We start from the raw sequence: 24,862 nt of genomic DNA, 5'->3' as shown, positions 1-24,862 counted from the left end.
GGCTTTTGCACCTGGATACTAACCCCTGGTGTTACTGTGTTTATAATGTCATATTGTACACAAGGCCTCTGTTTCTTACAAAACAGTTCTATTGAAATGTAATTAACAAATCATTACATTCGCCCTTTCCAAGTGTACAATTCATTGGTTTTTATTATATTCACATAATGGTGCAATCATCACAACGTAACTTTAGAACAGTTTCATCGCCCCAAAAACAAACTCCACCCCTGGCCCTGGCAAACTCCTAGTCTACTTTCTGTCTCTGTGGATTTACCTGTCCTAGACATTTCATGTTAGTGGAACCAGAGTATGAAGCCTTTGATTTCTGGCTTTTTATAATATGCATAATGTTTCTTTCATCTTTAACATGTATCATTACTTCCTTTTTATTGCTAAATAATATTCCACTGTAAAATTATTCTGTATTTTGTTTATCTGTACATCAATTTATGGACATTTGGATTGTTTCCACTTTTTGACTCTTAGGAATAATGTTGCCATGAGCATTTATGTAGAAGTTTTTGTGTGTATGTTTCATTTCTCCAGGGACTAGAAATGCTGCATCATATGGTAACTTTATGTTTAGCATTTTAGGAACTGTTTTCCAAAGTGTCTATATCATTTTGTGATCACACCAGCAATGTACAAGGGTTTTAGCTATCCTAGCGGATATGAAGTAGCATCTCACTGTGGTTTTGACTTGGATTTCCCTAATGACTAATGATGCAGAGCATCTTTTCGTGGATTTACTAGTCATTTGTATATCTTCTTTGGAGAAATGTCTATTCAAGTCCTTTGTTTTATTTTTTATTTTAATTTTTTTTATTTTTACTTAAAAAAATTTTTTTTTATGTTTATTTATTTTTGAGACCGAGACAAAGCATGAACGGGGGAGGGTCAGAGAGAGGGAGACACAGAATCCGAAACAGGCTCCAGGCTCTGAGCTGTCAGCACAGAGCCCGACATGGGGCTCGAACTCACGGACCACAAGATCATGACCTGAGCCGAAGTCGGCCGCTTAGCCGACTGAGCCACCCAGGCACCCCTCAAGTCCTTTGTTTTAAAATTGGGTTGTCTTTTTATTGTTGAGTTGTAAGAGTACATTATGTATTCTATATAACAAGTCCCTTATCCACATATGATTTCAAATATATTGTGAATTATCTTTTCATTCTGTGGACAGTGTCCTTTGAAATACAAAAGTACAAAGACGGAAAAAGTTAATTTTGATCTACTCCAATTTATTTGTTTTTGGTTGCTTATACTTACAGAGCCATATCTAAAAAACCACTGCCTAGGGGTGCCTGGGTGGCTCAGTCAGTTGAGCAACTGAGTCTTGACCTGAGCCGAAATTAAGAGTCAGATGCTCAACCAACTGAGCCACCCAGGTGCCCCTGTAAAGGTTTTAAGCGATCAAACTTATCAACCTTTATTTTATAATTTGTGCTTTGGTAGTTTTAGGAAAGTCACTCTATACTTTAAGGTCATAAATATTTTCTCCTCTGTGCTAGAGTTATATATATATAATTTTCATATTTGAGTATTTAACAACCTGGAATTGATTTTACAGATTGGTGTGAGGTGGGGATTTTTTTTTCCTTCTTTTTCTATACAGAAAATCACCTCTCTCAGCACTAGTCCATTCCCCACTGATTTGAAATGCCACCATCATTATCAATCAAATTTCATATTCATAGTGTGCTCTTTCTGGGTTTTCTATTTTGTTCCATCAAAATCATACTGCCAATATCACTATAGGTTTATGCAAGTCTTATTATCTAATAAAGGTGATTCCTCCTACCTAATTTCTCTTCAAAACTGCTTTGGCTCTTCCTGGTCCTTTGCTTTTGCACATGAATTTTAGAATCAATGTGTCAGGAAAGAAAGCATGAGGAAGAGAGGAAGGGAGAGAGAAGAAAAAACAAAAACACTCAGAAGGTAGGACTGTGTACCTGAAACTCTCTGACTTAAAGATCAGGTGAGGAAAGTGACATTTGTATCACATTTTCACCAATGCATTTTGGGAACCCAAGATGATTCTGTGTTACATTATATTTTGAGATAGTAGTTTTACTCATTTAAAGATACGGTTTGGATCACTTAAATTGCAGTCAATTGCACTTTAGAAATCAGAAAGCTTAAAAAATATTTCTACAGCTTCCTTTAAATTCATTTTAAAATGATATTCTGATCAGAATCATATATATACACATACATACATATACATTTTTTTAATGTTTACTCATTTTTGAGAGAAAGAGATAGAACATGAGCGGGGGAGAGGGAGAGAGAGGGGGAGACACAGAATCTGAACCAGGCTCCAGGCTCTGAGCTATCAGCACAGAGTCTGATGTGGGGCTTGAACCCATGAACCATAAGATCATGACCTGAGCTGAAATCAGAAGCTTAACCCAGCGAGCCACCCATGCACCTCCCTCTTTTTCTTAAGAGAGAAAGCGCAAGCACACACGGGAGAGTGGCAGAGAGAGAGGGAGAGAGAGAATCTCAAGCGGTCTGTGCCCCACGTGGGACAGGATCCCCTGACCTTGAGATCATGACCTGAGCCAAAATTAAGAGTCGGACGCTCAACCAATTGAGCCACCCAGGCGTCCCACACATATACTTTTTGAGTGGGCAATCTCATTTCCAGGAATTTATCCCTATGAAAAACTCAAAAGTGTGAGAAGATATACAAAGTGTTGACATATTGAAAATATTGGGGAAGTGTAAACATTATGCACAGGGATTGGTTAAATAAATTACACTATATATTCATACTGGGAAATTTTTGTACCCCTTAAAAGAATGATGTTTGTCTTACTGGTGATAGAATATATTAATGACATTAAGCAATTTCTTTTACATAAAACTGTACACCCTCCCTATTACATATATATATAATATATATATATATACATATATATATTATATATGTATATATATATATATTTGTGTGTGTGTGTATCTACCTACCTACCTATCTAGCAGGATATACATGAAAATGTTATAGTGGTTATCTCTGGGTTGTAGAGCTTCAGGAGATTATTTTCTTTATACTTTAATGTGTTGGTTTAGTGCTTTCCAAGTATGGTGGTTTTCCAATTCCAGTATTTTGCATGTAAAATTGTATGTAATGTATGCTGACTTTACAAGAGAAACACTACATATGCCCACTTTAAATTTTATTGAAAATATGCAAACGTTCAAGAAATACTTGTTAAAACTAAAAATTTGTAAAAGTTTTCAGATATGTTAACTCTGATGGAGAGTATATAATACAGATACTATTCTACTTAAGGACAAACTCTCCCCATGGAAATTTTAAATCCCCGTGAGAGAGTGTTGTTAGGTTCATTGTGGCACAGGAGCCTATCCCCGAGTCAGTCAGGACCGAGGAGGGAACGTGATCGTGTCGCACAGAGGCGACCACCAGAATAATCTGAGATTATTCGCAGAGAAGGCAAAGGCATGCGAACCAGGCTGCCTCTCAGTCGGCGTCCACCGCACAGCCAGAGCGGAGGGTGTGGTGCCACAGGCCCAGAGCGTGTCAGAGGTGGAAGAGAGCCGAGATGAAGGTGCAGTCACCTGTGGCAGAGCCACCCTCGTACTCCGCTCTCCTGTTACTCCGCGCTCCTGTTACGCGGGTCTGTGATGCCGTGACACGCTGACCCGGAGACTGGGAAACGCTACAGAGGAGACGTGGGCGGCAGGTGAGAACGGTAACTCCGGGGCAGAGCCTCGCTGCCCGCGTGCACAGGATGCCACTGAACTAACTGAAAACGCTCCCGTGCATACATACTTGGGGGTCTCCATTTTTGAGGCAGGAAAACAGTAATGTCAAAATATGTTTGCTTTACAGCTAGCTTTGGAAGCACTTTTCAGTCATTCCATATGGGATGCTATTGACACAAATGAGGGAATTTATCCTGATTTAAAAAAAAAAAAAAATGTGGACTCCCTACTTTTCAAAGTTTTCCTGCTGAAAAAAGGAGGACACTTCTGGAAATATATGTTCAGAGTGTGGAATAGCTTGTGTGACCAGTGCAAAGCTCCAAACTATTTTCGTTAGTATGTGTGGTATGCGGTAGGGAGAGGATAGTACATTTCAGTAGGATTCCAAGAAAGGGCCATTTCAGTAGAACTTTTTAAGGAACAACAGAGTATACCACTGGAAGTAAACAGGGTTCATTCAGCAGAAAAGAATGATAACAGTCCTTTGGTTGCCAAAAAATAATAGGTGTTCATAGTGGACATTGATTTCTTTTTTTTTTTTTAATTTTTTTTTAACGTTTATTTATTTTTGAGACAGAGAGAGACAGAGCATGAACGGGGGAGGGTCAGAGAGAGGGAGACACAGAATCTGAAACAGGCTCCAGGCTCTGAGCTGTCAGCACAGAGCCCGACATGGAGCTCGAACTCACAGACTGAGAGATCATGACCTGAGCCGAAGTCGGACGCTTAACCGACTGAGCCACCCAGGCGACCCCCTTTTGTAATGTTCCAAAATGTCTGCCAGGTGGGCAGGTTCTGTCATCGAGCTGTCACATTCAGTGGGGATATTATCTATTTGCTTATAAAATCATGCTTGTATGGTTTTGTATTCATGTCAAATGTATGAATATACTTGCTTTTGTTTCCCAATAATTGCTTCCCCATTTTGTATCATTACGTAGTTATCTTGTGTTCTTTCATGGGATTCTCAAAACCTCTGCTCAGGATCATTCCTTGTAAGTCAGTTTACCCTGTAATCAAAACTTACTTTTTCCTTTTCTGAAACTGAAAAGCCAGAATGCAGCACATTATCAAAGACTCTTTTGCTATAAAGACGTTATTAGGAAAACTGGCAAAATTTAAATAAAGTCTGTAGACTAGCTATTAGTACAGTACCCTATCGGTTTCCTGATTGGTAATTATTCTGTAGTTATGTAAGAGAATATCTTTGTTTTTAAGAGAGACATGATGAATTATAGAGGTACATCATAACTGCAACTGACTCACCAATGGTTCTTAAAGAAAATTCTCCATCATTCTCTCTACACATCACACACACACACACACACACACACACACAATTATTTTTTCCTGAGCCAATTGAAAGTAAGTTCTGTATATTATCTGCCCTTACTTTTTTCTTAATCAGTGTGGGCACCTGTAACAAAATACCATAGGTTTATGGATACCATATCTATCTTAAACAATAGATATTTGTCAGGGCGCCTAGGTGGCTTAGTCGGTTGGGCGTCCGACTTCGGCTCAAGTCATGATCTCGCAGTCTGTCGGTTCGGTCCCTGCGTCAGGCTCTGAGCTGTCAGCTCAGAGCCTGGAGCCTGCTTTGGATTCTGTCTCCCTCTCTCTCTGCTCCTCCCCCGCTCACACTCTGTCTCTCTCTGAAAAATTAAAAAAAAAAATCAGAAAACAATAGATATTTGTCATGGTTCAGGAATTTCAAGATCAAGTTGCTGGCACATTCAGTTCTTGGTGAGGGCCCTTTTCCTGGCTTGTAGATGGCTGCTTTCTCATCGTGCATTCACAGGGTCATTCTTCAGTGGAGATCTCTGCTTCCAATACTTACAAGGACATAATCACATCATGGGGTCCCACCCTCATGACCTAATACAAACCTAATTATCTCCCAGAGGCCCCACTTTGAAATTCTATCACACTGGAGGCTTAGAGCTTCAGTATATAAATGAGGCGGGAAAGAGGGGAGACAAACATTCAGCCTATAACAGTCTGCCTATGACCCCTCTAAAATCATGTTCTTGCATGCGAAATACATTCATTCTGCCCCAACAGCCTCAAAAGTCTTAACTCATTCCAGCATCAATTCTAAAGTCTATAATCCAAAGTCTCATCTAAATATCATCTACATCTGATATGGGTGAAACTCAAGACACAATTTATCCTGAGACAATCATCTTCAGCTGTGAGCTTGTAAAGCCATGTAAATTATGTGCTTCCAAAATGCTATGGTGGGACACAGAGGATAGACATTCCTGTTCCAAAAGGGAGAAATCAGAATGAAGAAAGGAGTAATGGGTCTGAACCAAGTCCAAAATTTAGCAAGGCAGATTCCATGAGATTTTTAAGGCTCAAGAAAAATCCTCCTTGGTTTTTTTTTTTTTTTTTTTTTCAACGTTTTTTTTTTTTTTTTATTTATTTTTGGGACAGAGAGAGACAGAGCATGAACGGGGGAGGGGCACAGAGAGAGGGAGACACAGAATCGGAAACAGGCTCCAGGCTCCGAGCCATCAGCCCAGAGCCTGACGCGGGGCTCGAACTCACGGTCCGCGAGATCGTGACCTGGCTGAAGTCGGACGCTTAACCGACTGCGCCACCCAGGCGCCCCCTCCTTGGTTTGATGCTATGCCCCCTGGACCCACTGGGGTGGGGGTGGGGGGTCACTTTCCTCTACCTCTTATGCTTCAGGCTGCCTTTTGGAGGCAGTCACCTAGTGAATCTTTTTTTTTTTTTTTTCTTTTTCTTTAAGTAGGCTTTATGCCCAGCACAGAGCTTGAACTCCACCCTGAGATTAAGACCTGAGCTGAGATCAAGAGTCAGACACTTAACCAACTGAGAGGCACCGTCCTCCCACCACCCCTTTTTAAGTAGGTTGCCTATTGGATCTGAAGTGATGGTCCCTCCTTGCCACCTTTGAAACTGAGGAGGGAACCCGATGGTCTCTGAATTGTCTTTGGAGTTATTCTTTTCTTGTCTTGAAAATAGCACATGGACACAGCCAAATAACCCTATGGTCCAGTCCTCTAGGATCTAAGAATTCCTAACAGCCTGTAGCACATGGTTTCAAGCATCAGATGGTTCCACAAGGCTTGTTTTGAAATATACAGCAGTCTCCTGCTCTCTCCTACCCTTTTCTCCATCTTCTTTTTGGCATTGACCTCCACATTGCAACGTGCTTCTGTTACTGCTTCTTGACTGTTCACATTGGATATTATTTATTGCCTTATTGCTATTAGAAGACTTGCAGTCCCTCTAGGAGAGGATCTTTGTTGGAAAGACTGCAGCAAGAAGTTTGGTGTGACTAGAAGGATAACTGGCATGTGTGGAGGGTGTTGGTGGCAGGGAGACCAGATGGGAAGAGGAGGGCATTGCAATAGTCCACCGAAGGAAGAGGCACTGAGGGCTTTTTAAAATTGAGGAGTAACATACGTCTGGTAAGTGCATAAAGTATATCCTGCTCCCTGACTTTTTTAACCTGTGTGTATACTGTGTCTCCAGTACCTCTCTCAAATTGTAGAACATTTCCAGCCTCCTTAAAATGTCATTGTGCCCCAAAAGAAGGTCTTGAACTAAGGCACAAAAATGCATTACTGGTTCTAGAATGAAGTTAGAAAATGAGGTGGTGCTAAAGATGACTCCAAACTTGGGAGACTGGGTAGACTGGGTGGTGATGCTGTCAACGAGGTGGGTGGTTCAGGAGGAGATTCCGGTTTGCATTAAGGGAGGAGTTAAGAGGGTGAGAGTTCAGCCTTGGACTTGCTGAGTTGGGATGTCCAAGTGGAACTTGGTGGTGCGTGGAAGTGTAAATTTGGAGTTCTGGGGAAAGTTTGGAACTGACGTGTGGATTTGTGTATACTCATCAGCATTTGCGGTCTGAGAGCCAGCAAGAAGATGAGAATTCTCTAGAGACGCTATAGAGACCCAAGGTTATGATGAAAGGCATATGTTGCTTTTATTAATTCTGTTTTTATTAATAGTGCATAAAATCAGTGAGAAAAATTCAGTGTAAACTTTTTTTTTTTTTTAATTTTAATGTTTATTTATTTTTGAGGGAGAGAGAGACACACACACAGAGCACGAACAGGGGAGGGGCAGAGAGGCAGGCAGACACTGAATCCAAAGCAGGCTCCAGGCTCTGAGCTGTCAGCACAGAGCCTGATGTGGGACTCGAACTCACAGACTGGGAGATCATGACCTGAGCCAAAGTCGGATGCCTAACTGACTGAACCACCCAGGTGCCCCTGGTGTAAACATTTTTAAAACAAAATGATACATAAAAATTCAGTAATGTGTACTCTTTGTTAAAAATGAAAAAATCACATCGGTTCAGAGGGTTATAAGTAGGAAGTATGCTCTCTTCCCACTCCAATTTCTTGTGTCTCCTTCCAGATGATTTTAGTGCATACATATTATGTTTATGGTTTATCGTGATTATTCCTTTCCAGTATTGCTTTGGTTAAGAGTGGCAGCAGTTTAATAAATATGGCTGACAGCCTACAGGCATGTGAACAGTATGGCTTATTAGTTTGATTTTTCCCCCCTCCCCTTGTCCTGTAATGTGTTTTATGATGATATGCTTATGATCTCAACTGGAAAAAATTTTTCTTCTTTTGCCTTTTCTTGGAAAAAAATGTTACTGTTCAGGCAAACATCTTAGTAGTCGTTGTAGTACTTAAATCTTCCCTCGATTAATAGTACTAACACTGTCACAACCTTGTCTGCTTAATGTGAGCAGACTAGTAACTGTTTTTTTAACCTGGAGGTAGTGATAAGCTAGTATTTTTCTTGATTGCCTTGTCGACAGTGTAATTCTCATTAGAATGAATGAAAGCCTTTTAAGAGTCCTCTTGCCTGGTGAATCCAGAGACTAAAATACACTGGAAAAGTTTGTAGCCCATGTTTTCTTTAGCATGGATTTGATCTCCAGTCTAGTTGAGACTAAAAGGTATTAGATGTCGTTTCGAGAAATGTCCTAATGTTAATTGTGCAATCACTGTAACTTGTTTAAACCCTTCTATTACAGGGTACTTATTGTTGAAAGAGCAAAGAGCATAATGTGTATTTTCATTCATTCAACAAACACTTGTAAGGTACCGCTTTCTCTAATACTAATAGTAATAAAAGGAAACATTGCTTAGTACTTACTATTTGTTAGCTCTTAATAAATACTATCCTGAGTGCTAGATGTGCAATAATGAGCAAAATAAGCCTGGTGCTTTCCTTTATGGAACATTATACATGTATAAGATAGTAATACTATCATTTTTATTTGAATCATGTCAATAAGAAAATTTAGCATCAGTAGTTGAATTGATTTTCTTCTCTCTGAGTTCTAAGACTTTGTCACCTTTATCAGAGGTTTGCATACCAGTTGGCCTGTACATTCTGATCCTGAATGATCAGAGTGACCTGTATTTTTTTTTTTAACTTTTTTTTTTTTTTTTTTTTTTTTTGAGAGAGTGGGAGCGGGGCAGAGGTGGGGTGGAGACAGAGGATCCCAAGCGGGGTCCGCGCTGACAGCAGCGAGGCCCATGAGGGGCTCACGAACTTTGAGATCATGACCTGAGCTGAAGTTGAACACTCAACTGACTGAGCCACCTAGGCACCCCCAGAGCGACCCCCAGTGATTTGACTGAGGCTGTTTTCCAAGAGTTACTTAGTTGAATCTCAGTTCCTTAAAATGCAATTAAAGTGACACTGTGATTATAATTACAATATTTAAAAGCAAACTAATGATTTAACTTACTACTTCCTAAGTCCAGCCAACAGTATGAATACACTGTGGGTAGTGCTGGTTTGGGTGTGTCTCAAATCAAGGCGGGTATCTTTTAAAGAGATACACTCACAGCATTCCTGACATACACACCTGCCACACATTTGTTACTTAGGAGCTCTGAAAGCTGTCTTTTTACTAGTATGTTCTATTGCGAGAAAATAGTTTAAACAATTTCAGAGTTAAGAGTTGGGTACTGGTATTAAATACAGTGTTCTTTTAGATATAGTTTTTTATTTTTTATATTTTATTTATTATTTATTTATTTTTTTATGTTTATTTATTTTTGAGAGAGAGAGAGAGAGAGAGAGAGAGAGAGCGCACAAGCCAGTCAGGGGCAGAGAGAAAGAGAGGGACAGAGGATCCGAAGCAGACTCTGTGCTGACAGCAGAGAGCCTGATGCAGAGCTTGAACTTGTGAACCATGATGAGATCATGACCTGAGCTGAAGTCAGATGCTTAACCAACTGAGGCACCCACGTGCCCTAGATACAGTTTTTAAAAGAGATGATCAGAATATTATTTTATTTTTGTTGTGTTTTAAGTGTTTTTGATTTGTCCAGCTTAAAAAAGTTTTAAGTTTATTTATTTTGAGAGAGACAGAGACAACATGAGAGGGAGAGAGGGAGACAGAATCCCAAGCAGGCCCTGCACTGTCAGTGCAGAGCTCCATGCGAGGCTTGAACTCGTGGAACTGTGAGATCATGACCTGAGCTGAAACCTAGTTGGACGCTTAACTGACTGAGCCACCCAGGTGCTCCTGTCCAGGTTTTTAAAAATGTTTATTTATCTTGAGAGAGAGAGAGAGAACGCGTGAATGGGGAAGGGGCAGAGAGAGAGGGAGAGAAAAAACTCCCAAGTAGGCTCTGAGCTATCACCTCTGAGCCCAGTGTGGGGCTCCATCTCACAACTTTGAGAAGAGGACCTGAGCTGAAAGCAAGAGTAGGACGCTCAACTGACTAAGCCACCCAGGTGCCCCTGCTTTGCCCAGTTTATAACTTGTTTATATGTTATATTAATTTTTAAACAATCTCCTGTCTTCAGTTATTGGCTCATTTCTAGCTATTCTATTCTAAACACATTGCAGCCTTGCTCCTGCAGAAAACTTTCAGTAGTGAACATCCACACAAACTTCTACCCCTTTGGGGAAGAGATTGATGAAGATCTATATCAGTTTTACAATTAGTTTTCACAAGTTTCTTTAGGCCATCAAATTGAAGCAGTACCATCAGATTCTAAGTATCATGCCTATTTGAATGCCGTTCCTTTGTTAAGAACAAGTTTTTATTTTCCAGCTGTTCTAGCTTGCAGCATTCAGATAGCTTCCCCAAATTAATATTATCGGTATGAAATATTCTAAAATATATTTAACCCTTGGATCAAGTTGCCTGAGAGGCCAAGAAAGAATCTTTTATTCCTTTGGGACTTTTCATAACTCTAGTACAGTACTCAATTGAAAATGTGTTCCTGATAAATTGTGAATGACCATTCTCACTGTAATTGGCTGTTTCATAGTTAAGATTAAAGTTAACACACAGGGGTGCCTGGGTGGCTCAGGCAGTTTAGTGTATGACTCTTGATTTCAGCTTGGGTCATGATCTCACGGTTTGGTTTGTGAGCTCAAGCGTTCTCTCTCTGTCAAAATAAATAAACTTTTTAAAAAAAAGTTAACACACAAACTCCTCTGATGAGATTTTTCTATAAAACAAGATTTCCATTAAGATTGACCAAAAAGTGGGGTGCCTGGGTGGCTCAGCCGGTTAAGCATCTGACTTCGGCTCAGGTCATGATCTCACGGTTCGTGGTTCAAGCCCCGAGTCAGGCTCTGTGCTGACAGCTCAGAGCCTGGAGCCTGCTTCAGATTCTGTGTCTCCCTCTCTTGTGCCCCTTCCCTGCTCATACGCTGTCTCTGTCTGTCTCAAAAATAAACAAACATTAAAAGAAAATTAAAAAAAAAAAAAAAAAAAGATTGACCAAAAAGTAAAAAGCTTTGAGGTATGAGATCAAAAGTACAGTAGCTTGGTATTTTATATTAAAATTCAAGTGTCCCAAAGGATTAAACCAGGGATAATCTTAGAGTGGAAATGGGTACTTAGGTGAAGATGAAGGGGTCAGAATGATTTCATGACAGCTGCTGACCATTCTTAACTGTTTTTCCCTTGTGTTGCATTTCACTTTCTACTTCTGTACAGTGCTGGACCACTCTTACGTAAGCATTTTACTTTTGTGCATAATTTATTTGTGTTACCACAACAAAGGCTGTTAATAAACCACGTGTTTCCCATAGGAACCTAGTACTGGTCATTATTTGGAATACTATGGCTGGTGGCTTTAAGACTATACAGCAGCAAAACATTATAAATAGTTTATTCTAGGACTGATTTACTTTGACTGCTTCATTTGTAAGTTAACATACTATTTTTCAGGACAGGCTTTTTCTTTGTTGATTTATTTTTTAATTTGCTTTATTAGAACAAAGGAAATTATACATGCTCCAACCATAGCATTTTAGGATCTATTTCATAAAATCAAATAATGATAGAAATGAGCATTAAGCATTGTTCTTGGGCACTTCCTTCTCCCTCTGTTTTTCTTTGTTTGCTGTTTATCTAAAGTATATATAACTTACAATATTTCTGTTGAAAAAAATTATGCCCTGCTTAGATCTTAGTGGATTTATTTTTACTAGTAGAGAATTCTGAAATTATGCAAATCTGTAAGGACTTAGAGCTTAATCTTTTTCTTTTTCTTTTTTTTTTTTTTTTTTTTTTGACGTTTTATTTATTTTTGAGACAGAGACAGAGCATGAACGGGGGAGGGGCAGAGAAAGAGGGAGACACAGAATCGGAAGCAGGCTCCAGGCTCTGAGCCATCAGCCCAGAGCCCGATGCGGGGCTCGAACTCACGGACCGCGAGATCGTGACCCGAGCTGAACTCAGACGCCTAACCGACTGAGCCACCCAGGCGCCCCGAGCTTAATCTTTTTCTTACTGGGATTGAAATAAACATTTTTAAACTCCCTTTTAGGTCCATCATGTTACACAAAATGGAGGACTTTACAAAAAACCGTTTAATGAAGCTTTTGAAGAAACACCGATGCTGGTCGCTGTGCTTACTTATGTGGGGTATGGTGTACTCACTCTCTTTGGATATCTCCGAGATTTCTTGAGGCATTGGAGAATTGAAAAGTGTCATCATGCAACAGAAAGAAAAGAACAACAGGTAATTGTTAAGAGTCTTTGATTCTATAAATGGAAGCCTTTTATAGAGATCTTGGTATTTTCACTCATTATTTCTTTAGAGATCTGGGGACACGTTAAAATAAAAATATTCCAGATGAAGTTAAATGAAAGCATTTCACAAAGGAAGTGGAAAACAAGGTTAAGGCATGGAGAAATCAAGGTCTTTAAGATATTTCTAATTTAGTCTTCACAAGAATTTATTCCTGTTTGATGGATGAGAAAGCTAAAATTCACAAGTTAAATAACATTTCCTAAGACACTTTGTGTCAGAGCTTGTACACAGACACAGGTCTGTGAAGTGCCAGAAGCCATGTTCTGTCTGTTCATGGTACTGTGCTGTATCCCAAGTTGTGGCTCCATTCGTCTCAGAAGATGTAGTTCTGGAGAACTCATGATGTGTTTTCTCATAGACACATTGTACATAGATGTTTGGCTCACAGATCAGCTCCTCTCCCCAAACAAGTCTGTAAACAGAATGTGGTTGAGCTCTGTTCATGGTAGAAAAACAATCTTGTTTGAGTAATTGTAAACAGAGATAATAATGGTCGTCTCTGGGAGGAAAGACCTCACTTCACTTTTCTCTCTATACTCCTTTGCACCTCTAGATTTCTGTACAGTACACATGTATTGCCTATTCTCAAAAATCAGCCAAATTAGGGTGAAAAATGCCTGGTGTTTCTAAAAACAAACTTGTTTGTTCTTGGCATGTGAAGTATGCAGAGGTTGTCCTCTAACCCAAGGAATATTTAGATTAGAGATAGATTAGATAGGTAGATTAGATTTAGATTAGAGATAGATTATAGAAGGGCTTCAGAAATTAGATTTTTTTGGTCCATCATACTTCTCACTTTTGTGGGGTTTTAGAGGAGAGAGGCGGATGTTGTGGCAGCAAGGTCACCACTGAGAGAGGAGCCATTAGACACTGGGCATGGATGGTGGTCCTGTGGGGGGAGGGACGGGGGCATCCAGAAATGTGGGCAAAGAAGGGACCTCATCAACTGCTAGAAAGCCAAAACCAGTCTGTATGGAATTGAGGATTCTGGTCCTGAGAGAACCCAGAACCCAGGCTGTCTTCACTGTCACGTCAGTCATTCTGCATCCTCCCCAGCACCAGAACCACAAGTTGGCCATCCTTCATTGTGCTGAAATGCCTACAGTTCACTTCATCAAGAAGGTATTTCTTGAATACCTAATGCAAGCAAAGCCCTGCGTTCAGAAGTTTGGTCCAGTAGGCAAAACTCGTTGTATGGTATTGCTGTTACTTATTTATGGGCCAGTATCTTCCTATTAGACTGAGTTGATGGTGGTTGTCACTGATGGGAGCTAATGTTTGATTCACATAGCCATATTCAAAAGTCTTTGTCTACAGGGACCTCTCCTAGTGTGGACATACTTCAAAGCCCTACTAACTAACATGTAGAGGTGGGTGTGGGGGTACTGGTTTTGATGTGGAGAGTATTCCAGGCTGAGGGGATGGGGTGGGCAAGGGTATGAGGAATGTTTGGGAGCAGCTGGGTTTTGGCTGTATGAGAGATTGTGGTTTGAATGTCAAGCTAGGAACTTTGGGCAGTGAGGAGTCTGGGCAGTTTTTGAGCAGAGGAGTGGCCGGAGAGTTTGCATAGCTGGTGTTGTGTCATGGTGTGATAAAGAATGAATGGGGTTGCATCAGAATTACTTTGTAAAAGAGTACATCACGTTTTGAACTTGTTCTGTGTTTCCAGAGGGTGAATTTACTCTTGAGTATTGGGGCTGCCTGTGTGTACTTGACCTTTGTGTTAAGGAGTCAGAACACATAGATTTTATTAAGTAGTTTCTAATTCTGTTGAGGAAACATAAACTCTTCAGATTTAACGGGTCTTTGCAAAGCACTATACACATTTTAAATAGTGTCTGAATTGTATGCAGATGTAGAACAAAAAAATAGCTGACTAGCATTGAATTAATCAGGAAATAATTGTAGGAGGAAGTAATAGGAAATATGTGGGACAGAGGGGGGACATTTGCTTCTACGGTTTAGAGGACTGTACTAATTTGTTTGAATTCTTTCAATAGGATTTTCACAGTAGATAACATTAACAGTTAAAACAGTTGAATTCTGCCATTTTCTTTTCTTTCTTTCTTTTTTTAATCTTTATTTATTTTTGAGAGAAAGACAGTGTGAGCAGGGGAGGAGCAGAGAGAGGGAGACACAGAATCCGAAGCAGGCTCCAGGCCCTCAGCTGTCAGCACAGAACCCAAGGTGGGGTTCTAACTCACGAACCGTGAGATCATGACCTGAGCTGAAGTCGGACACTTAACCAACTGAGCCACCCAGGCGCCCTGAATTCTGCCATTTTCTTATCAAAGTTTAGCTTTTAGAGGGAAAGGAAGATCATTCAGCCCTATGGTAGAGCATGTTTATTTTCGGATACTGGATTAGATGTAGTGAGAGGGATATGCAGAGTTTTAAGTGTTACATTGGAAGAAGTGAGGGAAAGTGCTTGGGATCATAAAATGCAAATCTAATGTTGCCACTTCCTCATTTCACTGAGTGAATGGTGTTTATAACTGCCTCCTTACTTTCTTCCCCATTCCATTATAAAAGAGAGCCCATTTTAACTATTTATGCTAGTTCTTTATGTGTTGCTTTGGGTAGAACTGAATCCCATGGCCCCAACTAATGAGTTAGCATGACTTTGTTCTATTCTATGTAAATTGTAAAAAAAAAAAAAAAAAAAATTCTTTGAATTCTTTACTGCTTGATCCTCTCCTATTAGTGTTATTTTGGAGGAGAGTGTTGTTTTTCCCAGTCTATAGTCTGTTTCTTTTTTATGTGAGATGAAGCTACTAGTCCTCTAGAAACATGTATGTGATTAGATATAGCAAAAGGTTGAATTTAAAACATTCCAGTATCTAGACAAGAAATACCTAAGAAATTTAAGGATCAGATCATGGTAGGTAGTTCCCATACAACTTACCAAACTTAATTTTTGCCTCTACGGTTTATGATCAAATATTCAAAAATGGAAAGGATAGGATATTGGGAAGGGACATTATTTATCCACATCCTGATATGTTTAATTTTCAAGATACAAAAGAAGAAAATTATTTGAAATAGATTAATAGAAATTCCTGGAAGTATTTTATTCTTGACCTTCCTCAAAAAGTAGTTTACTAAGAATATTCTGATGGTTGCCATTGTAGCAGTATCTTTGGAAACTATTAATGCGTATAGTTGCTTGATGTATTAAGCTGAGGGATTATCAGTTGGTTTGTCTTTTTTAGTTCTGTGGACTTACAAAGAGCTCTACTTTTCATTGTTTTGTGGTGTGTGTGGAGCCCCGGACAGCAGTCATCTATTTTTTTTTAAATAGCCTCATTGAGATAAAATTTATATACCATAAAGGTCACCTGTTTAAAACATATAATTCAGTTAATTTTAGCATTACAGTTGACCCTTGAAAAATGTGGAGGTTAGGGGTGCCGGCACCCCCCACATGCAGTTGAAAATTTATGTATACTTTTGACTCCCCCAAAACTTAACTAATACTCTTCAGTTGACCTGAAGTTTTGCTGATAACATAAACAGTTGATTAACACATATTTTGTAAGTTATATGTATCACATACTGTATTCTTTTTTTTTTTTTTTTTTTTTAAGTTTATTTATTTATTTTGAGACAGAGTACCAGCAGGGGAGGGGCAGAGAGCAAGAGAAAGAAAGAGGATCCCAAGCGGCAGTGCAGAGCCCAATGCAGGCTTGAACTCAAGAACCATGAGATGATGACCTGAGCCAAATCCAACAGTCGGACGGACATTCAAGTGACTGGGACACTCAACTGACCGAGCCACCCAGGCACCCCCACCTTTTATTTTCTTTTTTAAGTAATCTCTACATCCAAGGTGGGGCTTGAATTTACAACCCTGAGACCAAGATTACCTGCTCCACCAACTGAGCCAGCCAGGTGCCCCTTATATACTGTATTCTTAAAATAAAGTAAGCTAGAGAAAAAATATGAAGAAAATTATAAGGAAGAGAAAATACATTTATAATACCATACTGTATTTATTAGAAAAAAATCTGCGTGTAGATGGACCTGCAGAGTTCAAACCCCTGTTGTTCAAGGGTCAAATGTATTTTCAGAAGTGAGCAGCCAGCACCATAATCTAGTTTTAGAACATTTTTATCATCTGAAAAAGAAACCCCATAGCTGTTAGCAGTCACTTATTACTCTCCCTTATCACCCTAGGCAACCACTGATCTACTTTCTGTTTCTAGATGTTTCATATGAATGGGATTATACAATGTGTGATTATTTGTGTCTGCCTTCTTTACTTGGCGTAATGTTTTTTGAGGGTCATCCATGTTGTAGTATGCTTCATATTCATTTCTTTTTATTGCTGAATCATATTCCACTGTATAGAAGTCATCTATTTGTATTTATTCTAGGGATTTCTCACTAGTACCAAGCTGTATCCCAGATAAACCTTTTCAAAGAGTTTGGTAGTAGATTACCACCTTATCCTTGTGCACTAGTGACATTAGTAGGTTTGCAAAAGTTTCCCTGTCACCTTTTGGGCTTTTTTGTTTGGAGCAACAGTGTAGCTTTTTTAAATTTAATTTTATTATTATTATTATTTTAATGTTTTATTTATTTTTGAGAGAGAGAGACAGAGCACGAGTGGGGGAGGAACAGAGAGAGGGAGACGCAGAATCTGAAGCAGGCTCCAAGCACAGAGCCCGACGTGAGGCTCAAACTCATGAACATCAAGTTCAAACAGCGCATGAAGGCTGTTTGTACTTTACCATTGCCACTCACCTGCCAGTTAAGTATTTTTTGTCTGAGCAAGTATCCCTTTAGAGTACTTGTTATATTGTATTATAACTTCATTTGTGTGCCGCTCCACTCCACTAAGAGGTCCTTAGGAGTGTAAAGGTTGTGTCTTACTCATTTTTATTCCTAATGCCTACCTTAGTGCCTGGAAAGGACAGCTCAGTAAATGTTTGTTCAGTGACTGAGCAAACAAGTATTAGGTTGGCCTGACTAAAGTCATTTCACAGTGACTAAATTAAGAAGGAGGAGGAAGAAGAGGGTGAGGATGTGGAGTGGGGATGGGGGACAGGCTGGGGGAGGGGGAGGGTAGGAGTAGTGGGGGTATTGTAGTTTGCGGAGAGAACTGTCTTGTTTTTTAATATATCCTGAGTCTGGCAGAAGTATTCAGCAAAAGGCATTGGAAGGAAGGAAGGAAAGGAAGGAAGGAAGGAAGGAAGGAAGGAAGGAAGGGATAAGTCCTCTATTTTAACCCTGTCCTAGAATATTTAAACTGTAGGAGATATTTTTGGGAACAGACACTCTTGTTGCCTAAACTGGAACCCTGAATAGTTACCCTGTTCCATCCCCATTCTTGCTTCATTGCTAAGCTGCAGGGAGTTTGGTTAGTGGCCTTTCAGTTCTTTTCACCGAACCTTCTAACTGTAGTCAAGCTTCTACCCTGGCCAGGAGTCCCTCTCTTCTGCCGTTCTGTCCCACCAGCTTTTGGTCTGTAACATCCCTCACTGTGGCAACTTTCCTGTCACTCTGTGTAAGTCTGTTCCTGTCTCAGGGACTGAGGTGTTGTCTCATCGGAACAATGAGGAGTGGTGAGCTCCTTGATCTTGACAGTCTCTGCCCTCCCAGCCACACCCTGGCTGCCCAGAGCTCTACTTCACTTGAGCCTGCAACCATTTTGGGTTTGGTAACCCTTCCAATAAATGGGACCAGACTGTCTTAAGCATTTTCTGATGTTTATATAGTAAAACAAAAATAGTGCTCTTTCTTCTAATAAAAATTTGTCTGTGATGGAGTATTTCTCTCAGGTGTTTGAATTAATACCTTTAACATTAATGTGCAGTATTTAGAAAGGGTTTAAAGAAATGAGATCAAGAAGAGTTGGTACTGTTTACCCTATTTGATGTGAATGGACAAAGATTGTAAACAACTCCCCCTGCTCCCCCAATCCTACTTTGGGAAATAAATGCATGGTGAATGACAGCCAAGGGAAAGTCCCAAATTAGAATTTGGATGTCTTTGTTCCAGTTTTCATTCACTTAGTATTCTTGTTGGAAGAAGAGACTATCAAAAAGGATACATTATTTAAGTAGTAAATTTCCAATTATGATAGACACATTATTTATGGATATTTTCTCAAGGAAATGTAAATGTTAGGGCAATTGTGAAAGAGATGGTATCGGGTACTGCACATTCCAGAGAGTACTTTCTGACTCTGCTCAGCTTTATTTAAGATTTTATCTACTGTGAGGCTTACTTATTAGTTACTTTATAGTCCAATGTCATAGAAGGTTAATTATAAAATTTTATGAAGTCTTTTTTAGCAATAAAAATCTTACACAATAAGGCTTAAGCTTTGCATGTTTCTAATTAGCTTATTTAACAGATTAATTTAGATTGACACCAAGTCCAGATCTCGGGGCTAGAAGTTCAACAGTTTGCTAACTGTAGTATAGTTTTCTTTTTATTTGGTTTACCCCTTATCTTCAGGAGTCCAGTTGCTCTAATGTGGTCTGATCATGTGGTCATATCACATCAGTCATAACATTATGCATTCATTTTAGCTCCACCCAGACTATTTTTTTATAGACTTAATTTTTAGTGCATCTTATTTCAGGGAAGAAGGGAGGGCTTTAAGTCCCTCATCATGGGAATTCATCACGAGAATCTTTTTTTCAAACTCCCATCCAAGGAAAGAAACCTGAGATAGGTGTCTTTCTATATAAGCAAACTTTTAGTCTTTCTTGCTTATCATTTTTCTTTGGATATGTTTCACTTTGATTTTAAAAATATACAGAGGATGGAATTTTAATTTCAGAATTATTATTTTTTGTTTAAAACTGAAATTACAGTGTTTTTTTTTTAAGTTTAATTTATTTTGAGAGACAGAGAGAGAGCATGAGTAGGGGAGGGGCAGAGAGAGAGAATCCCAAACAGGCTTCATGCTGTCAGCGCAGAGCCAGACAAGGGGTTCAAATCTGTGAACAGTGAGATCATGACCTGAGCCAAAACCAAGAGTTTTGAATGCTTAACCAACTAAGCCACCCAGGTGTCCTTAAAATTAGTGTTTTTATTTAAAAAAAAATTTTTTTAATGTTTTTATTTATATTTGAGAGAAAGAGAGAGACAGTCAGAATCTGAAGCAGGCTCCAGGCTCTGAGCTGTCAGCACAGAGCCTGACGCGGGGCTTGAACTGAACTGTGAGATCATGACCTGAGCTGAACTCGACTGAGCCACCCAGGTGCCCCAAGACCTACTCTATTAAGTTCTTTGACTCTACATTCATGCAGTCAGATGATTATTTACAACGATTTCATATAGGTTAGCCATCAAAGCCAAGTGGCTTTTACCTGATTAAGAGTTGTTTTACCTTGAGGTGCCTGGGTGGCTTAGTGGTTTAGCATGGGACTCTTGGTTTCAGCTCAGGTCATGATCTCACGGTTTCATGAGTTCGAGCCCGTGTGGGGCTCTGTGCTGGCAGTGCGGAGCTTGCTTGGGATTGTCTCTCTCTTCCTGTTTCTCTCTGCCCTTCCCCACTCTGTCTCTGTCTCTCTCAAATAAAAAAAACTAAAAAAAAAAAAAAAAAGAGTTGTTTCCCCCCCCTCCCTTTTTTTAAAGTAATCTCCACACTCAACATGGGACTCAAATTACAACCCTGAAGTCAACAGTCTCATGCTCTACTAAGCCAGCCAGGTGCCCCAGAGTTGTTTTAAAGTTTTAAAGTTGTTTTTAACATAGAGAATTGATGCCTTGTGATTGTTTTCCTTATCAGCGAATTCAATATAATTGACCTCTCATTCTTAATTGCTCTTACAACATGAAAAGGGAAGTTGTAAAAATGTTCTAAAGCAATTTAGTTAAATTCATGGTATTTCACCATTTGTTGGCAGGACTTTGTGTCATTGTATCAGGATTTCGAAAACTTCTATACAAGAAACCTCTACATGAGGATTAGAGACAACTGGAATCGACCGATCTGTAGTGTGCCTGGAGCCAGGGTGGACATCATGGAGAGGCAGTCTCATGATTATAACTGGTCCTTCAAGTGAGTCTCAGTTGGGAAATTATCTCTTGACAGCAACAGAAAGGAATTTCTTCACTTCAGAATTTATTCTATTGCAAATTGAGTATTCTGTTAAAACAAGAGTCGAAGCTGAGAGTACAGCACAACATAGTTTCCTTGCATATAGTTCATCGTTATCCAGATTTTTAAAATATATTTTTCTGTTACATTTGATACTGTGTTGGATTATAACTGAAAACAAAGTTTGACTAATTAAAAAGAAAAACAAGAAGCCAAAGAAAAACTGTCCTTTCTGTTATGCCACTTACCAGAATCAAGTGTCTGAATATACTTCTAGATATTTTGATTTCTCGAATGGTTCCAGGATATATGCAATGCTTTTACTTAAATAGGCTGAATAGTTTAGAAAACTTTTCATATTCATAAAACTTTATTGTTTAGATCTCACAAGTATTGCATGGTTGCATTGTTACTATTAAAAAAAAAAAAGATAATACAGATAAATGAAACATTCCCCCATGACAACTAACCACTATCCCTTCTGCAAATCCACTTCTCCACAAATCTTCACTCCCCAGAGGTGACCACTGTTACCAGTTTGTTGTGTATGATTCCTCCAGATGTTTTCTGTGGGGTATGTATGTGGTGAATCCACTGGGGTTACGTACAGGTAATTTTTGATTTATAAAAATGGGACCATACTATAGAAATCATTTTATATCTTGCTTTTTTCTTGCTAACATGTTGGTAATATCCTGCTTGTCTGTATCCACAGCCAGCTTAATATTAGCAGTGGCTACTTAGCATCGTATAGTATACATGTATATAGTGTATGGCAGGTTGGGCTGCACCATCCTTTGTTAAAAACCCCAAAATTTCAGAGTTCAAACAGCAGCAGTTTCTTGTCCACACTTCCCGTCCACCTTAGGTTGGTGGAGCCTCTGAAACATGTTATTCTCACTGGTGGGCCCAGGCTGATTGAACTTCCATCATAATGGAATGTCACTGGTCTGTGTGCCTGGAGAAGGGGCATGGTAGATAAATTGTGCAGTGACTCTGAAAGGATCTTTATGCAGGTATCCTTTCATATCTGTGTGGAAATTGCTGAGTCAAAGAGTATGTACTTCTTTTAATGGAGAAGTCCTGCCAAACTGCCCTCCAAAAAAAAAAAAAAAAATTACTGACTGATATTCTTATCTACAGTATGTGAGACTGTCCTGGCCAACACTGGCTATGGTCAGTTTTTAAATCTTTATCATTATCTATACGTGAAAATTACTATTTTGTTTTAACTTTCATTTTCTTAATTTTAGTTTCTTAGTGAGTTTGAGCTTCCTTTCTACTAGGCCATATTATCCCTACTTTCTGTATATGGTGCTTCCTTTTATATCATCAGTGTGTTTATTATTACGTGTACATATTTGATTTGCTCATGAGTTTCATGAACTTTTATGGTATTGAAATACAGGTACACAGGGAATATAATTAAAGGTGTTATAAACATGGGTTCCTACAACTATCTTGGATTTGCACGGAATACTGGATCATGTCAAGAAGCAGCTGCCAAAGTCCTAGAGGAGTATGGAGTTGGAGTGTGCAGCACTCGGCAGGAAATTGGTAAGTGCAGGCTCTGTTTGGCCAGCTAATGTTCTTAATTGTGCTACTCAGGAGGGAATAATGCTGATACAGAGCTAGAATAGTAAGCATCCAAATACATACTTTGCCATATAGTTTCTGAAATAACGGATGATTTTAATGTGTTCAACACATGTTGAGACATATTTATCTTTTCCATTGTATTATAATACAAAATATCTCTAGAAAAGTTCCATAAGTATTTAACTCATTTGCAGCTTTAATGTTCACTTTGTTGGCTTTTACAAATGGTAGTGGTTAAGAGTGCTGTTTCCTAGGCCTGACCCTGTGGGCATATGAGGGTTATTTAATCTGTTTCCATGCTGGTAAGTGGGGGTGAGAATAATTACTACCTTATAGGGCTATTGAAGAATTAATTCATATAAAGCATTTGTGACTTGGCAAATATTCAGTAAATGTTAACTTTTTGTTATTGTACCTTTACAAAATGTAAAGGTGAATAGATTTATATAAATAAATTTCATTTTTGTTCATAGGACGATTTCTAATTCTTCTGTTTTGTTCCAGAGAACTGATAACTATAAAGGTTAAAAGGCAACTTCTGGATATTTATTACTATGAATCACCCTCAAACTTAGTGGATTAAAACAGTAATTCATCATTATTTCTCATAGGTCTAAAGATTGGCAAGCTTAGCTGGGTCATTTGTACTCAGGTCCTTAATGACATAGTTTAGGAAGCATGGTGCAATGACGATATATGGTAATCAGACCTTACATCTTTATGGCACTTTGTAGTTTTTAAATTTCTTGAGCCTTTTCTCTCTTTTGATCCTCACAACAATGTCATGAGGTAGATAGAGCAAATATTATTATTGGTATTTAGCAGATATGAAACTGAAGCCCAGGGAGGTTAAATGACTTGCTTAAAGCTTTGAGGACTTGTAGTATCTCAGTTCAGCAGCCTTTTTTTCACCATCTTTTCTGCTTTGATCAGTCTTGTTCGGTCCTTACAGATTTGATTATTGACATAAAATCACAATACAAAGTGAGGGAGGATGTTTTTTAACTTGTCTTTTGCTACATAACAAATCATTCTAAAACCTAGCAACTTAAAACAGACACATACATTTATTTGCTTATAATTCTGCCATTTGGAGAAGCCTTGATATTTATCTTAGCTCCATGTGGTGTTGGGTGGGGCATTATGGCTGAGAATAGAGTATCCAGGGTGGTTTCACTTACATGTCTGGTACCTCAGTTGGGTAGTGGGATCAGTCAAGGGCTGGCTGAGCCCTGCATTCCTCTTCCATAGTCTCTTATCCTCCAGAGGCCCTCCTGCTCCCCGTGGCTTTTCTTTACAACAGGCTAGTTAGACTGTTTTGTGTGGCAGCTGACTTCAAAAGTATAAAAGCAGATGTTGCCAGGCCTCTCAAGGCCTAGACTTAGAACTATCAAGTGTCAGCAGGAATGGGAGAAATTGTTGGCAATCTTCTTTACAGAAATTCCATCACAGGTGCTGAATCTGAAGGTATTCAGATCTGAAGTGGTATCGACCACGATGTCTTTCATTAGCCATTTCTCTTCATACTACTCTTCCATAGAGCTTAGTCTGAAAAGGTTGTAACATGAAGACTGTGATTTCTTTTTATAAAGTAATGAGTAACTCTTAAATTCAGGATTTGGCAGTGTTAACTTCACTAAGTTCTTCACACAGGAAACCTGGACAAGCATGAAGAACTAGAGAAGCTTGTGGCAAGTTTCTTGGGAGTAGAAGCTGCTATGGCATATGGCATGGGATTTGCAACAAATTCAATGAACATTCCTGCTCTTGTTGGCAAAGTAAGACTTGTCATTTATGAAAACTCTCTAGTATGTTGTAAAGCATTCAGAACAAGCCAAAGGCTGTTGTAAACTTCATACCAAACCTGGTCTGCCGAAAGATATTTCTGTCACAAATTTTTGAATAACAATATCACATGGAGACTTAGTGGAAGCTTTCTTGCTAGAACTCATGATTCTTTACTCTTCCATTAGAGGACTCTTGCCTTCGTCATTCATGTGGTTTTGAAAGGGATTCTGATAAAAACCTCATAAAATGCTAAAATTTTGAAAGAAAGAATGTTTAATTTGGAAGGTTGTTTAACAGGTGGTTTTTCCTAAGTAGAAAAATTTGAAAATACATAGGTACCCTAATACTTGTTCTTATAATGCGTGTTGCTCAGAGATAATATAGGCAAATTATAGGCATATATGTAAAGTGAAGGTAATACTATAGGTTAAAAGTAAGAATATAAGTTAATAATAGTGAAGGTTTGAAGCACCTGGGTGGCTCAGTCAGTTAAGTGGCTAACTCTTGATTTTGGCTCAGGTCATGATCTCACAGTTCATGAGATCAGGCCTGCATCGGGCTCTGCACTGACAGTGTTGAGCCTCCTTGGGATTCTCTTTCTCCCTC

At 39.1% G+C, this 24,862-nt stretch overlaps 1 protein-coding gene across 1 annotated transcript in view; it reads left to right on the top strand.

The window, feature by feature from the left end:
• Positions 1-24,862, top strand: part of SPTLC2 (serine palmitoyltransferase long chain base subunit 2) — a 102,196-nt gene that overhangs the window by 15,801 nt on the left and 61,533 nt on the right. The window contains exons 2-5 of the mRNA XM_042943940.1: positions 12,544-12,738; positions 20,676-20,830; positions 22,278-22,426; positions 24,122-24,246. Coding sequence (XP_042799874.1) covers positions 12,544-12,738; positions 20,676-20,830; positions 22,278-22,426; positions 24,122-24,246 — 624 coding nt within the window. The remainder of the gene's footprint in view (positions 1-12,543; positions 12,739-20,675; positions 20,831-22,277; positions 22,427-24,121; positions 24,247-24,862) is intronic.

The sequence above is a fragment of the Panthera leo genome, chromosome B3 (genome assembly GCF_018350215.1).
Source record: "Panthera leo isolate Ple1 chromosome B3, P.leo_Ple1_pat1.1, whole genome shotgun sequence".
In the NCBI taxonomy this organism is placed as follows: Eukaryota; Metazoa; Chordata; class Mammalia; order Carnivora; family Felidae; genus Panthera; species Panthera leo.
Note: the sequence above shows the minus strand (reverse complement) of the source record. Positions and strands in the feature narration are given on the sequence as shown.